Source organism: Hyla sarda, chromosome 2 (genome assembly GCF_029499605.1).
Source record: "Hyla sarda isolate aHylSar1 chromosome 2, aHylSar1.hap1, whole genome shotgun sequence".
NCBI classification, from domain to species: domain Eukaryota; kingdom Metazoa; phylum Chordata; class Amphibia; order Anura; family Hylidae; genus Hyla; species Hyla sarda.
This window is the reverse complement of record NC_079190.1, coordinates 442749853-442765844: the sequence shown is the minus strand read 5'-3', so window position 1 is coordinate 442765844 and position 15992 is coordinate 442749853. Positions and strand designations below refer to the sequence as shown.

General features: G+C 42.9%; 1 protein-coding gene across 4 annotated transcripts in view; it reads right to left on the bottom strand.

The window, feature by feature from the left end:
• Positions 1–15992, bottom strand: part of LNP1 (leukemia NUP98 fusion partner 1) — a 77870-nt gene that overhangs the window by 7544 nt on the left and 54334 nt on the right. The window contains exons 1-2 of one of the 4 annotated variants that reach the window (XR_008889066.1): positions 3909–4018; positions 1026–1118 (exon numbers count right to left, since the gene is read on the bottom strand). Coding sequence is in view for 1 of the 4 variants with exons in the window: in XM_056559298.1 (XP_056415273.1) it covers positions 1026–1118 (93 nt within the window). In the remaining 3 variants the exon portion in view is untranslated. The other 3 variants (XR_008889064.1, XR_008889065.1, XM_056559298.1) reach the window with 3 other exon arrangements.

The following is a 15992-nucleotide window of genomic DNA, read 5'->3' as shown; positions in this document are numbered from 1 at the left end:
ATATGGCAGCCCCTTCTAATAAAGTCCAAAAATGTTTCAGCATCTGGTGCTAATCACTAAAATAATTTATGCACATTCGCCTTAACTCCATTTTTTTGGGAATGGGATGTCCAACAGGCTCATAAAGGCTCACATACTTTTGGCCACATAATGTATTAATAGGTATTTGTTATACTGCAGTGGATTTGGTCACAACAACAAAAGCTAAAAATAAAAAAAATCTTAGGGCCCTATTGACGATTACCGGCCAAACAGGCAGACATCACTATGTGTAAGAAAGCGCTCCCTGACAAAAAATCATTGTTTGGCAGCCGCTTTCGTCAATAGGGCCCTAAAATTTTTCATGAGTGCATATCATAGTCCCCTATGGAGACAAAAAGTGTAAAAAAAAAATAAATAAAAAAAATCTCCCTCCCCTAATAAAAAGTAGTTTTTACCCTTATTTTCCCATTTTACAAAAAAAAAGAAAAAAGTTATTTAGTATCGCTGCGCGTGCAAATGTCCAATCTATTAAAATATAATGTTTACTATCCCACATGGTAAACGGCGTAAACATAAAAAAAGATATCAAACACAAAAAATATAGATTTTTAATCACATCATATATCAGGAAAAAAAATTATCCATAGTGATCAAAAAGTCACATCAAAGCAAAAATGGTACAAAATGGGCTTCGTCCTTAAGGGGTTAATAGAGGATGTGCGGTACGACGAGTGATGGCAGCAAAGGAAGGCACATAGGCATTATTGATCCTTCACACAGGCCTCCCCCGCTCTAAGCTTGAACCTTATATTAGGCTCCGTAAAAAAAAATGCTGATATAGAAGATCACAATTTTATTTCCGTTTTCTAATCTATTGCCCTTGTGGAATTGGTGCAATAGATAGATACTAATGTATATAGTAATAATATCGCTAGTATTACAGTAGTGTTTGCTGATCTTATACTTTCACATAAATCTATACAGAAAAGTCCCTGTATATAGCAGTTAGGGAGCTGATAACTATATGTTGACCATCTCAGTACCTCCTTATGGAATCTATGGGAGCAGTGCAGTTCCCAGATGCTGTCAGTGTGAAGGTCGTCATGGCAGATGACACATGGGTCCTCATCTTCATCCTTCAGAGGAAAACAAATCATTATCAATATAATTACCATACACATTCTGCTTCTGCTCTACAAGGTCATGGACAAACAAAACAGAGATGACATGGGACGGCCTGGGGTTACAATGGTCTGGTGCTGGATGGCAGCCCAGTCCCAAATTAGTGCTGTGGAGTGTGAAAGCATTAACCATTTCATTGAGGTGTTGTGTTTATTAGTAAGTGCAAACCCAGACCCATTTATACTTTTTAGAATTTTGCATTATTTTTATAATTTTTATGTGGTTATACTAGGGTGTCATCACCAATGATGGAGGGAAAAACATTTCCCACAAGATTAAAGATAAATGTAGTAAGTGCATATTTTAATAGACCGGTGCAGAGGGGAGGGGAACTCCTGGTTGCACCTTCCTGCCCTGTCAAATAGTCGTTTCTTTTAGGCTTCTTTAGACATCTGTCGGGGAAGTCGGGGAGAATAGCGGGAAGTAAAATACATCATGCAACGATTTTTCCTACCGCTACTCCCATCAAAAAAACTATGGTGCCCGACGGACCCCATAATAGTAAATTGGATCTGTCGGGCCCCTGTTGTTTCCTGTTGTGCCCTGTCAAAAAGTGCCTGACTGACATTCTCCGAGTGGGCACAAGGGCCTAACAGGTACACTGGGGAAGATAAATACAATTTCCTGCATCAAAAATCTGGTGCAATTTGCACAAGAAAAAAAAAAACTGGCTTAGGCTGGGTTCACACTACGGTTTGTCATTACGGTTCCCGTATACGGCTGGGAGGAGGGGTGGGCGGAGCTTAATCGCGGCACCCGCACTCAGCCGTATAGGGAACCGTAGTTAATGTTTGTCTATGAGCCGACCGGAGTGAACCGCAGCCTCCGGTCGGCTGCTTTTTCGGCCGTATGCGGTTTCCCGACCGCAAGCAAAAACGTGGTCGACCACCGCGATTAAGCTCCACCCACCCCTCCTCCCAGCCATATACGGGAACCGTAATGACAGACCGTAGTGTGAACCCAGCCTTACATGACCTGTATTCATTTTTAAATGTGTTTTAGATACGTTTGCGCCTCCCTTGACAAAAGGACATGACTTACCAGAATGTGGTGTGGCTTTGCTGACAGAAAGAAGGCATGGCTTTAATCCACCGAAATGTGCCAAATTTTGTCGCCCATTTTTGGTGTTAAACTTGGATGGTACAAAGTCTAAAGATGCCCCACCGTTATAAAATAGATGGTTCTTAGTTCTAAGCTTACCCTTTTTATTTGTCTCCGCCACTGTCTAGCTCTTCTGATTAGGACCGGGATATGTTCATAGGTTTTATGAAGTAAATATTAAGGCATTTTTAATGCATTTGCGGCATGATTTTATAAAAAAAAATTTTGTAGGTAAATGCTTCAAAACATTTCAAAATGGCAAGGAACCTGTTTATGGAACCAACAAAACCACCGTAAAAATGCTCTGTAAAACAGAAATGAGCATAAAAGTAAAAAAAAAAAAAATTTTAAATAAAAAATAAAATAAGGAATAAAAAAAATGTTTACAAAATTTTAGGTTCAATTTGCTCGTAAAACATGCTTATTTATAAAACCTCAAAACACCATTAGCTAATGTGGGAAAATCACTCCCCTTTTACTCTCACATAGTTTGATAAATCTGGGCCAGAGGCCCAGATTTATCAAACTGTGTGAGAGTAAAAGTGGAGTGATTTTCCCACAGCAACCAATCACAGTTCAGCTTTCACTTTACCTCAGCTCCTTAGCTGAGCTGTGATTGGTTGCTGTGGGAAAATCCCTCCACTTTTTTCCTCACACAGTTTGGTAAATCTGGGCCAGGGCCTGAGTAAAAATAGTGTTATAGGGAGAGAATGGAGTACAACTATGTTATACAGTTCATGTCACGTAGTTTTTTCCTGGCTTTAAAGGGTAAACATTTTATCCAATATCTTCAATCTCCGGGCCGGCAGCGGCGGTGCCGAAACAGGGATGCTTGCCGCTTCCACGTTCGTGATGTCATGCCATGCCCCCTCCATTCATGTCTATGTTACTAGCCGTCACGCCTCTTCCCATAGAAGTGAATGGAGGGGGCGTGGTGGTCAGCATCGCCAGTCATCAGGCACGGAGCGGAGTTCGCTCCATGCACCAAATAACACGGGTACTGCAGCGGAGATCCTGCCGCTGGGGACCCCCGCCATCTAACATCTTATCCCCTATTCTATGGATAAGGGATAAGATGTTTACAGCTTAGTGCCCCTTTAACATATTGATAAATTTGGCATGCATGCTGGACCAAAAAATGGAAAACCTCTGTCCCTGTTCCCTATAGCTGAGGTCTAAAAATCCCATTTTGGAAATGTAATGCGGCTGACCAAGGAAAAATGGAAATGTTGCCTTTTATAATGATCAATTGTTCTATGTGATTGTTAGAAAAAGGCAAACAAAAGCATGTAAACATACAAACGATTAGTACTACACATAGAAAATATCAGGATACGGTGGAGGATTTAGACTACATCAAGGATCCCAAGCAGGGAAGTCACAAAATTAGTCAAAAGTATTTTTATCTTGTGACATTTTCTAGGAATCATCTGCAATACACATTCATACAAGATGCTTGGGGCTGACCCAGCATATAATGACAAATAAACCCCTATTGTATTTTCGGCAAATAAATTCATAATCTAGGTTTCAATCTTAAAACACAAGACTTTTGATTGTGTTTTAATTTACATAATTTTAATACTTTTGATTGTGGTGTAGTTTATGTCTAATATTATATGGTCTTAACTAATATATAATACATTTTGATAGTATACTTATCAGCAGGGCTGCCATCAGAAGGGTACAACCCATACACCTGTAAGGGACCCGGAGCTTTAGAGGCCCTGTCCTTTTTTTTTTCTTTTCTTTTTTTTAAGCGTGTCTGTCACTCAATGACTGCTGGGGGCCCGCCACTATACACTGCTCGCTGACTGATTGACTGACTACATACAGTCAGTCAATCAGTCAAAATCCTTTGAAAAGGCGGCGGGCCCCTCAAACGCTAGGTTGGCCCTACCGGGGGACCCGGGGCACATATAACGGGGTAACCAGTCTTGCCCCGTCACTAAACTGGTACTTACATCTGCCTGTGAGGACTTGCTGGCGGAGGTGCGCTCAGTGAGGGACGTCATCGCAAGTGCCGGGATGCCGACGTAATTGCAGGCAGATGTATGTAGCGCAGGCCGTGTGAGAGAGTGAGTGTGTGTATGCGTGCATGTGTGTGCGTCAGTGTGTGTGTGCGCGCGTTGGGGGGTGCTTCCAAATGTGGGGACTCTATTCTAAGCTACCTAATGTGGGGAAACTATGCTATCTAATGTGGGGAAACTATGCTACCTAATGTGGGGAATCTGTGGTACCGAATGTGGGGAAACTATGCTATCTTACCTAATGTGGGGAAACTATGCTATGATACCTACAGTGGGGATCAAAAGTTTTGGCACCCCAAGTAAAAATGTGTATTAATGTGCATAAAGAAGCCAAGGAAAGATGACAAAATCTCCAAAAGGCATCAAATTACAGATTAGACATTCTTATAATATGTCAACAAAAGTTTGATTTTATTTCCATCATTTGCACTTTCAAAATAACAAAAAACCAAAAAAATGGCGTCTGCAAAAGTTTGAGCACCCTGCAGAGTTAATATCTTGTACTGTCCCCTTTGGCAAGTATTACAGCTTGTAAACGCTTTTTGTAGCCAGCCAAAAGTCTTTCAATTCTTGTTTGAGGTATCTTTGCCCATTCTTCTTTACAAAAGTCTTCCAGTTCTTTGAGATTTCTGGGATGTCTGTCACGCACTGCTCTTTTAAGGTCTATCCATAGATTTTCAATTATGTTGAGGTCAGGAGATTATGAAGGCCATGGCAAAACCTTCAGTTTACGCCTTTTGATGTAATCCCCCGTGGATTTCGAGGTGTATTTAGGATCATTATCCATTTGTAGAAGCCATCCTCTCTTTAACTTCAGCTTTTTCACAGATGGCATAAAGTTAGCATCCAAAATTTGCTGAAATTTTATCGAATCAATTTTTCCTTCTACTCATGAGATGTTCCCTGTGCCACTGGCTGCAATAAAACCCGAAAGCATGATTGATCAACCCCATGCTTAACAGTTGGACAGAGGTTCTTTTCATTAAATTCTGTTCCCCTTCTTCTCCAAACGTACCTTTGCTCATTCCAGCCAAAAAGTTCAATTTTAACCTCATCAGTCCACAGAACTTGTTTCCAAAATGCATCAGGCTTGTCTATATGTTCATTTGCAAAGTTCAAACGCTGATTTTTGTGGTGAGGACGTAGAAGAGGTTTTCCTCTGATGACTCTTCCATGAAGACCATATTTGTACAAGTATCTCTTTATAGTGGAATAGTGTACCACAACTCCAGTGTCCGCCAGATCTTTCTGGAGGGATTGTGCAGTCAAACATGGGTTTTGAATAGTTTTTCTCACAATCCTGCGAGCTGTTCTGTCTGATATTTTTCTTGGTCTTCCAGATCTTGCTTTAACTTCCACTGTTCCTGATGACTGCCATTTCTTAATTACATTCCAAACAGAGGATATTGATATCTGAAAATGTTTTGCTATCTTCTTATAGCCTTCTCCAGCTTTGTGAGCATCTACTATTTTCAGTTTCAGATTTCTAGACAACTGCTTAGAAGAACCCATGGTGCTGATTGTTGGGGCAAGGTCTGGGCATTTAAAACCTTTGAGATTGACATCACCTGGTCTTCCCAGATGATGATTGAGAACAATCCATGACACTTGCAGGTCTCAGCTTTGCAAAGGGGGCAGTGCATGCTTTAAATTCTGCAGGGTGCCTAAACTTTTGCAGAGGCCATTTTTTTGTTTTCTGTTATTTTGAAAGTGTAAATGATGGAAATAAAATCTAACTTTATAAGAATGTCTAATCTGTAATTTGATGCCTTTTGGAGATTTTTCCATCTTTCCTTGGCTTCTTTATGCACATTAATACCAACTTTTGATCCCCACTGTAATGTGGGGAAAATGTGCTACGCTACCTAATGTGGGGAAACTATGCTATGCTACCTAATGTGGGGAAACTATGCTACCTAATGTGGGGTAACTGCTGCCTATCTAATGCAGATTAATGTGAGTTATTTGCAGTGCAATTTTATGGCATAGTATTTTTTTTTTTTGGAGGGGGGGAGTGAGGGCCCAGGCACATTCTTTGCACAAGGACCTTCTGCTGTCTGTGTCCGCCCCTGGTGCCAGGCATAAGCTGCATCTCTCTATATGGGGTGCAGCTGGTCCATCACCAACCCCCCCCCCCACTCTATTGCCCGCTCGCCGCTTTAAAAAGAAAAAAAGAAAAAGCGCAGTTCACACGGCGCTTCTTTCATCACTGCTCCTGGCCGGCAGCACTGTGTGCGCCTTTAAGACACACACAGCCGGCAGCTGGAGTGACAGGAAGGAGCCAGCAGCTTCATCCTGTCACTATAGCTCAGGCTTCCTGTGTGGCAGTGACTTAGCAAGAGGCTATCCGCACAGGAAGCAGAGAGAAGAGGAGCGACAGCAGCTGCAGGGGAACGAAGGAGAGGTGAGTGATTTTTTTTCACCATGATATGAGGGGATAATATACAGTGGGGGCAATATGAGGGGGATAATATAGAAAGGGGAGCGATATGAGGGGGATAATATAGAAAGGGGAGCATAATGAGGGGGTAATATATAAAGAGAGCAATATGAGGGGGTAATATAGAAAGAGAGCGATATGAGGGAGATAATATAGAAAGGGAGCAATATGAGGGGGTAATATAGAAAGAGAGCAATATGAGGGGGATAATATAGAAAGAGAGCAATATGAGGGGATAATATAGAAAGAGAGCAATATGAGGGGGATAATATAGAAAGGGAGCAATATGAGGGGGTAATATAGAAAGAGAGCAATATGAGGGGGATAATATAGAAAGGGAGTAATATGAGGGGGTAATATAGAAAGGGAGCAATATGAGGGGGTAATATAGAAAGAGAGCAATATGAGGGGATAATATAGAAAGAGAGCAATATGAGGGGGATAATATAGAAAGAGAGCAATATGAGGGGGATAATATAGAAAGAGAGCAATATGAGGGGATAATATAGAAAGAGAGCAATATGAGGGGATAATATAGAAAGGGAGCAATATGAGGGGGTAATATAGAAAGAGAGCAATATGAGGGGGATAATATAGAAAGAGAGCAATATGAGGGGGATAATATAGAAAGAGAGCAATATGAGGGGGATAATATAGAAAGGGAGCAATATGAGGGGGTAATATAGAAAGAGAGCAATATGAGGGGGATAATATAGAAAGGGAGCAATATGAGGGGGTAATATAGAAAGAGAGCAATATGAGGGGGATAATATAGAAAGGGAGCAATATGAGGGGGTAATATAGAAAGAGAGCAATATGAGGGGGTAATATAGAAAGAGAGCAATATGAGGGGGTAATATAGAAAGGGAGTAATATGAGGGGGTAATATAGAAAGGGAGCAATATGAGGGGGTAATATAGAAAGAGAGTAATATGAGGGGGATAATATAGAAAGGGAGCAATATGAGGGGGTAATATAGAAAGGGAGTAATATGAGGGGGTAATATAGAAAGAGAGCAATATGAGGGGGTAATATAGAAAGAGAGCAATATGAGGGGGATAATATAGAAAGGGGAGCAATATGAGGGGGTAATATAGAAAGGGAGCAATATGAGGGGGATAATATAGAAAGGGAGCAATATGAGGGGATAATATACAATGAGGGCAAAATGAGGGGGTAATATACAATGGAGGGCAATGCGAGGGGCATAATATACTATGGGATAATGTGAGGGGCATAATATACTATGGGATAATGTGAGGGGTATAATATACTATGGGGTAATGTGAGGGGTATAATATACTATGGGGTAATGTGAGGGGTATAATATACTATGGGATAATGTGAGGGGTATAATATACTATGGGATCATGTGAGGGGCATAATATACTATGGGGTAATGTGAGGGGCATAATATACTATGGGATAATGTGAGGGGCATAATATACTATGGGATAATGTGAGGGGCATAATATACTATGGGATAATGTGAGGGGCATAATAAACTATGGGATAATGTGAGGGGTATAATATACTATGGGGTAATGTGAGGGGCATAATATACTATGGGATAGTGTGAGGGGTATAATATACTATGGGGTAATGTGAGGGGCATAAAAACCTATTGCGGCAATATTTAGGCCTACTAATTTATAGGGACAATGTTGGGGCCTAATACTATACAGCTGCACAGAGGGGTATAATACTATATGAGGCAGTGTAATACATATAGGGGGTTTGTAGGGAGTTGAGGACTTGGCTGTGACGAGAATCCTACAATGTTTCTCTGGCAGATTGGTGAAGACGAGTTGTGATCGGGAGAAATCATCTGACCCAGGACAGATGGAGAAGAAAGAGAAAACTGAACGACTCCGATCATGAGAAGACGGGACCCTGTGAGTATATAACTATAATGACTTATATGGTCTGCAGCACCTGTGTACAGCTCAAATCTACTCCTATATAGGGGTTTTTGACCTTTTGTATAGTGTTTTTTATTCAATAACAATATAGCAGTGTTAGTCAGTGGTAATGGCAGTGGTAATGGTGTGGCAGAATTACTGTATTGTGGTGATGTTAGTGATACTTGTCTGTGTATAGTGGCTTTTATTTCCTTACAGTATGGTGGTATTATTTAGTCACTCTAGAACTAATATGGAGTGGCGATATTATTTTATGTTTCTAAGCCCGATACAAAGATAAAATCCAGCATGTGCTGCAGGGAGGAGAGGGGAGGGCCCAGACTACAAGCTGTGTAAGGGGCCCCAAAATGTCTAATGGCAGCCCTGCTTATCAGTAGTCCATATAACTTTAGGCGCCATTTACCTTATTTGTACTTGCTCTTTTTGGACACCGTGGGTACAGGTGTCAGTTGGTTTGCTCAGTTAGCAGTGTACAGCGAATAAGTGAGCCTTCCCTATCTCTTATATATCAATCTTGAAAGGGTACATCTGTCTCCCAGTGTTCTGAACATTTTGTTCAGAACGCTTGGAGGGGACGGGCGGCCATGACGTCACAGCGGGGCCCCCTCGTGACGCCCCCTCCAGTAATGTATATGGGAGAGGGCGTGATGACACACACGCCCCCTCCATGAGGGGTGTGGCCGTGACATCATGACCCCCGTGATCAGACATCTTATCCCTTATCTTTTGGATAGGGGATAAGATATCTAGCAGCGGAGTACCCCTTTTAAAATCGATTTATTTTTTTTAAACGATAAAACTATTCCTGAGGTGACCATGTTAGAGAAGACCAGGATATTAGTTAAAAGGGTTTGCTTTTACATTTTATGTCTAGTACGTTTAGTAGTATGTTTAGCTCAACCCCATTCAACTCAATGAACGCTAAAGTAACTTCATACAACCCCCTCTCGAGCACACAACCTTTGGCACCTTTTATACACCAATCGAACAAGATTTACCTGTTCACTCACTTCTATGTTGCTCTGGTATAAAACAATTGTGTTACGCTTAGGATAAGTTTCCACTTGGTTTTTTGTGTGCGTCTTTCTTAAAAAAAATAAACCGCCAAAACGTCCCCCATGGAGGTTTTTTTTTATTGAAGAAAAAAACGCTGCGGCCATATGTTAGCTGTAAATCAATGAGAAATCGCTAAATTCTTTTTCCTCTTTGCGTTTTCCAGTTTGGCGTTTTTTTTTTTTATCCTTTTGGCATTTTTTCACTCTTTTTTGGCCTGTTTCAGCTCCTTTGCAAAGTCGCAGCATGTTGAGCCTATGGCGTTTTTCCCCCTGAAATGATGGTGTTTTTCTCCCATAGAAGTCTATGGGGGTAAAAAAAAATGCCAAGAAAAACGACATGTGGGTTTTAACTTTGGCACTTTTTCAGGCATTTTTTATTCTTTTTTGGACTTTATCGATCCAAAAAAAGTGATGGAGATACCTTTTTTAATAAAATTTCGTAGGGTACCATTAAAAAAAATAAAAAAGATACAGTAGTGATGGAAAAAAATTGTATTTAACAAAAATTTTCTTTTTTATAACGAAATTTTTATACATTTTTAAACAGTGATCAATTTATGTGTGCGGGCAGGACACTAGAAATTTAGCCGGCAATAATAAAATGTAGTGTGTGTGTTTTTCACTTTTTTTCTTATTTTTTTTTACATTTTTTAGATAGTACTACTACTCCCAGCATGGAACACACTGTTCCATGATGAGAGCAGTGGTACCTGTACTAATTGACAGATCGCCTCGGGTGTCACTTCTGACACCCGTTGCAATCCTCCTGTATAATGTATAGATGCGGCTGGCCGCTCTTCTATGGTCCCCTGCACTGCCATATATATACACCTATTCATGTTTCCCACAGAGTGTTGTGATTGGCCAGATGGTTCAGGCCAATCGCAACTCTCTGTGGGAAATATGAATGTGTGTATATATACGGCAGTGCGGGGTACCATAGAAGAGCAACCGCCCACATCTATACATTATACAGGAGGATCACAGCAGGTGTCAGGAGTGACATCTGCTGTGATCTGTCCTTAACTGGAGGTACTACTACTCCCAACATGGAGTACACTTAATAGACAGATCGCAACAGGTGTCAGAATTGACACTCACTGCAATCTGTCTATTAATGCAGGTACTACAGTTCCCAGCATGGAGCAGAGTGTGCTCCATGTTGGGAGCAGTAGTACCTGCAGTTAAGGACAGATCACAGTGGGTGTCACTCCTGACACCCACTGCGATCGTCCTTCATCCCTGAGATGCGGAGTGGCTTTCTCCTGCGCTCGCATCTCTGCACTATACTCCGGCCGGCCACTCACTCATTCCTATTTCCTGCTGAGAGCGGGGATTGGCTGCAACCATCCGGCCAATCCCTACTCTTGGCGGAAAATATGAATTTCTATTCACATCCCTGGCCGGCCGGAGTACAGAGCAGAGATGCGAGTGCTGTATAGATCCGCTCCGCATCTCTGCTATATTATGAACGATCGCATCTAGTGTCAGGAGTGACACCCGAGGCGATCTGTCTATTAGTACTATTAATACAGGAACTACTACTCTCATCATGGAACAGTGTGTTCTATGCTGGGAGTAGTACTACTACCTAAAAAATATTTTTTTTAAATACAGAAAAAAAAAAGTGAAAAACACACACACACACTACATTTTTATTATTGTTGGCTACATTTATAGCGCTCTGCCCGCCCACATTAATTGATCCCTATTTAAAAATGTATCAAAGTTTCATTATAAAAAATAAAAATTTAGCTAAATACATTTTTTTCCATCACTACTGCATCTTTTTTTTTTCAGTACCCAACAAATTTAGAAAAAAAACGTCAAAGGGGCCAAAAATGCCATTTCCACTCAAAGCCAAAAAACGCCAGAAAAAAACGCAAGAAAAAAACACCAAACACAGGAAAATGCTACGTCACCTTCCCTAACTGACTAGAAGCTATACAAAGTAAGCCTCCTCATCACGATTCTGGGCATACCTTCTTATCTTCATAGTGTTTTCTAGTGCCAAGATAAAAGCTTTTTTGTTATTATACAAATGAGGCCCAAAGTCCCAGGGGGCATTCCTCAGTATGGCAAGAGCCCAGGTAAGTCCAGCCCATCTCCTTAATATACCGTATATACTCGAGTATAAGCCGAGGCCCCTAATTTCACCCCAAAAACCAAGGAAAAGTTATTGACTCGACTATAAGCCTAGGGTGGGAAATGCATCATCCCCCCATGTCATCATCCCCCCCAGTCATCATCCAGACCCCTGTCATTAACACCTATGTCATCATCCCCCTCGTCATCACCCCCCCTCCCCCTTCATCATTACCGCCTGTCAATCCCTTTATCAGTGGTCTTCAACCTGCGGACCTCCAGATGTTTCAAAACTACAACTCCCAGCATGCCCGGACAGCCATGGCTGTCCAGGCATGCTGGGAGTTGTAGTTTTGAAATATCTGGAGGTCCGCAGGTTGAAGACCACTGCGGCCTTCGTCATCATCCAGAATAGTCCAGGGCCGGCCCGGAGCAGAGAAGAGGGCTCCCAGTAAAGATGGACAGCCCAGAACGACTAACCTTCCCCACCGGACGGTCCCTGCAGCATAGATGGCCCGGACCATCTCACCCTTTCTTCCCACCGAGGGGAGTTGAGTGGAAAACTAAAGGGGGGTCTGGATGATGACGAAGGCCGCAGTGGTCTTCAACCTGCAGACCTCCAGATGTTTCAAAACTACAACTCCCAGCATGTCCGGACAGCCGATGGCTGTCCAGGCATGCTGGGAGTAGTAGTTTTGCAACATCTGGAGGTCCGCAGGTTGAAGACCACTGAGAAGGGATTGACAGGCGGAGAGTTCACTCGAGTATAAGCCGAGGGGGGCGTTATCAGCACGAAAAATCGTGCTGAAAAACACGGCTTCTACTTAAGTATATACAGTAAGTGGCGACTAGCCTACTTGCATTCACCTAACCTGTTTGACTAATAGCCACTATATGAAGAGGACATGGCTGTTGCCATGCTGGGGAATGCCCACTGGAGTTTTGAGCCTAATTTGTATAAAAACTAAAATCCTTACACCTTGGCAGTGGAGATAAAAAAAAAAAGGTGTGCCTGGAATGGAGATAAAGGGTTTGTTCACATGTTAAACTTGCAAAGAGTTTCCCGCAGAGGTAAATCCTCTGCCAGTTTTCTTTGCAGATTTGCAGATTGCCAATGGACCCACTGAAATGAATGGTAGTGAAACTCGCAGCAGATCTCCCTCAGCAGGAAACCCACTGCCAAAAAAGCTGTACTAACCCTAATTAGATGTGTGTTTTTGTACACCCGTTTTCCTGCTGACAGGTCCACTTAAATAGGGAATAGACCTGCTGCCATTTTCTGAGATTTTATCAGACATTAGACAACTGCCTGCGAGAATTTACAAGAGCTTCTGTGCGCCAGGGTAAAGTTTATTGACAGGTGTTTCTTGTGACTACAATATTTACTACTGGATTTTCAGTCATGGGGAAAAAATAAATAGACATGTAAAATATTAACTTTTCCTCCACAAAGTACAGATGACTTCTGGGTATCACCTTACTGCCAGAGGACTCTACTAACAAAAAGATACACCATTACAAACAAAGGGGGCCTGCTGCTAACTTGAAGCGTACCTATCATCCCAAAAAAAAAAAAAAAGTTATATGTTACTCAGTACCTCATCCTGATCATGTATATATACTTTTATATGTCTAGCTTCTGTATATCTTTTAAAATCAGATTATATCAGATCACACAGAATTTCCATCTTCTCTCAGGCAGGGGGCGTGTCCCTCTCCTGCCCTCACTGTACATGACTGAACTTCCTCACTCACTGTGTGTCACTGAGCTGTCAGCCAATCACTGCACTCTGCTCTGTAACCCTTTCCTCTCTGGTTTTATGCTGCACATGTTACACAGAGAGGAAGAAGGATTACTGGACTTTGCCTGCTGTTCTCCTTATACACTATGTAGTAGAGCCCTGCGCGGGACTGGGTTTTCAATCCTGCTCCAGCCCGCTCCCAATGATTTTTTTGTCCAATTCCATCCACTAAAATAGGAATGTACAGATACTAGGATGCAATGCTCTGCACATACTCTACATACCCCCATGTACTGCTATACATGGGGGTATGTGCAGAGCATTGCACTTTAGTGTATGTACAGAAGTGAATAGCAGTGACTGTGCACACTCAGAGGCCCTAGTCCACTGACCGATGCAATGCTTTACACATACCCCCATCTGTATAGGAATGTACACACACACTGCTATACACCTGGGGAGTATGTGTAGACTGCAGAGCATTGCACCCTAGGCCTAGGGTCTATAAAATTCATTAGGGTGCAATGCTTTGCAGTCTGCACATACCCCCCATGTGTATAGCAGTGTGTGTGTATGTACATTCCTGTACAGGTGGAGGTATATGCAGAGCATTGCATTCTGGTCTGTACTACACACTAGGATGCAATGCTCTGCACATACCCCCACCTGTACAGGAATGTACATACACACACAGCGCTATACACATGGGGGTATGTGCAGACTGCAGAGCACTGCACCCTAGGGTCTGTATAAGATGCTAGGGTGCAATGCTCTGCAGTGCACTTACCCCTATGTGAATAGCAGTGCAGACAGAGGCCCTGGCTGGGAGGATCATCGACAGAGGCAGTCACTTACATGCCCAGCCGAGGCCGCAGCACAGCACACTGTGTGTGTGAATTGTGAGTAACATTGGTGGCCGCCCTGACCTACTAGGCCGGTGGGAGAAGATGGAGTACAAAGTAAACAATCCTCCAGGGCAGGCTGAGAGCACCACCAAATGGCCGCATGGGGAGGAGATATTACTGGGAGGAGCACTGTGAGATAGTCACTGAGTCAGACTTATATTGAGGCTGCCATGGTGGTGTGGGATTTGAGCTTGACCGCCCGCCACTGCCCACAGCAGCCTTCTGACCGCCCGCACATTTTGGGTTGGGTCCTGCGGGATTCCAATCCCAATACAGGCCTCTACTATGTAGTAAAGCTAAATGACAAGCAATATGGCTGTCAGCATGTATGTTATCCAGCTTTCCCATGCAGGGATGACACTGTAACAAACCTCCTCATGTAATCTCCTTACTACTGGGGTGACACATTGTAGCAAATCTCCTCCTCATGCAATCTCCTTACTACTGGAATGACACACTGTAACAAACCTCCTTCTCATGTAATCTCCTTACTACTGGGGTGACACACTGTAACAAACCTTCTCCTCATGTCATCTCCTTACTACTGGGGTAACACACTGTAACAAACCTCCTCTTCATGTAATCTCCTTACTACTGGGGTGACACACAATAACAAACCTGCTTCTCATGTAATCTCCTTACTACTGGGGTGACACACTGTAACAAACCTCCTCCTCCCCTAAAAATATAGTTTTGGTGATAGTGGTCATTTAAGCAACACAATGTAACTCAGAGTCAATGACACTTCTGTGAAATCACATTGGCCACTTAGGAAGCAACACTGATTGACAATCAATTTCACATGCTGTTGTGCAAATGGAACAGACAACAGGTGGAAATTATAGGCAATTAGCTAGACACCCACAAGAAAGGAGTGGTTCTGCAGGTGGTGACCACAGACCACTTCCGTGTAGTGTCCAGAGCATGGAGGTGCTACCAGGAGACAGGCCAGTACATCAGGAGACATGGAGGAGGCCATAGGAGGGCAACAACCCAGCAGCAGTACCTTCTTTGTGCAAGGAGGAGCAGGAGGAGCACTGCCAGAGCCTTGAAAAATGACCTCCAGCAGGCCACAAATGTGCATGTGTCCACTCAAACGGTCAGAAACAGACTCCATGAGAGTGGTATGAGGGTCCGACGTCCACAGGTGGGGGTTGTGCTTACAGCCCAACACCGTGCAAGACGTTTGGCATTTGCCAGAGAACACCAAAATTGGCAAATTCGCCATTGGCGTCCTGTGCTCTTCACAGATGAAAGCAGGTTCACACTGGAGTCTGGAGACGCCATGGAGAACGTTCTGCTGCCTGCAACATTTTCCAGCATGACCGGTTTGGCGGTGTGTTGGCATTTCTTTGGTGGGGGGGGGGGGCGCACAGCCCTCCATGTGCTTGCCAGAGGTAGCCTGACTGCCATTAGGTACTGAGATGAGATCCTCGGACCCCTTGTCAGACCATATGCTGGTGCGGTTGGCCCTGGGTTCCTCCTAATGCAAGACAATGCTAGACCTCATGTGGCACGTTCCTGCAAGAGGAAGGCATTGATGCTATG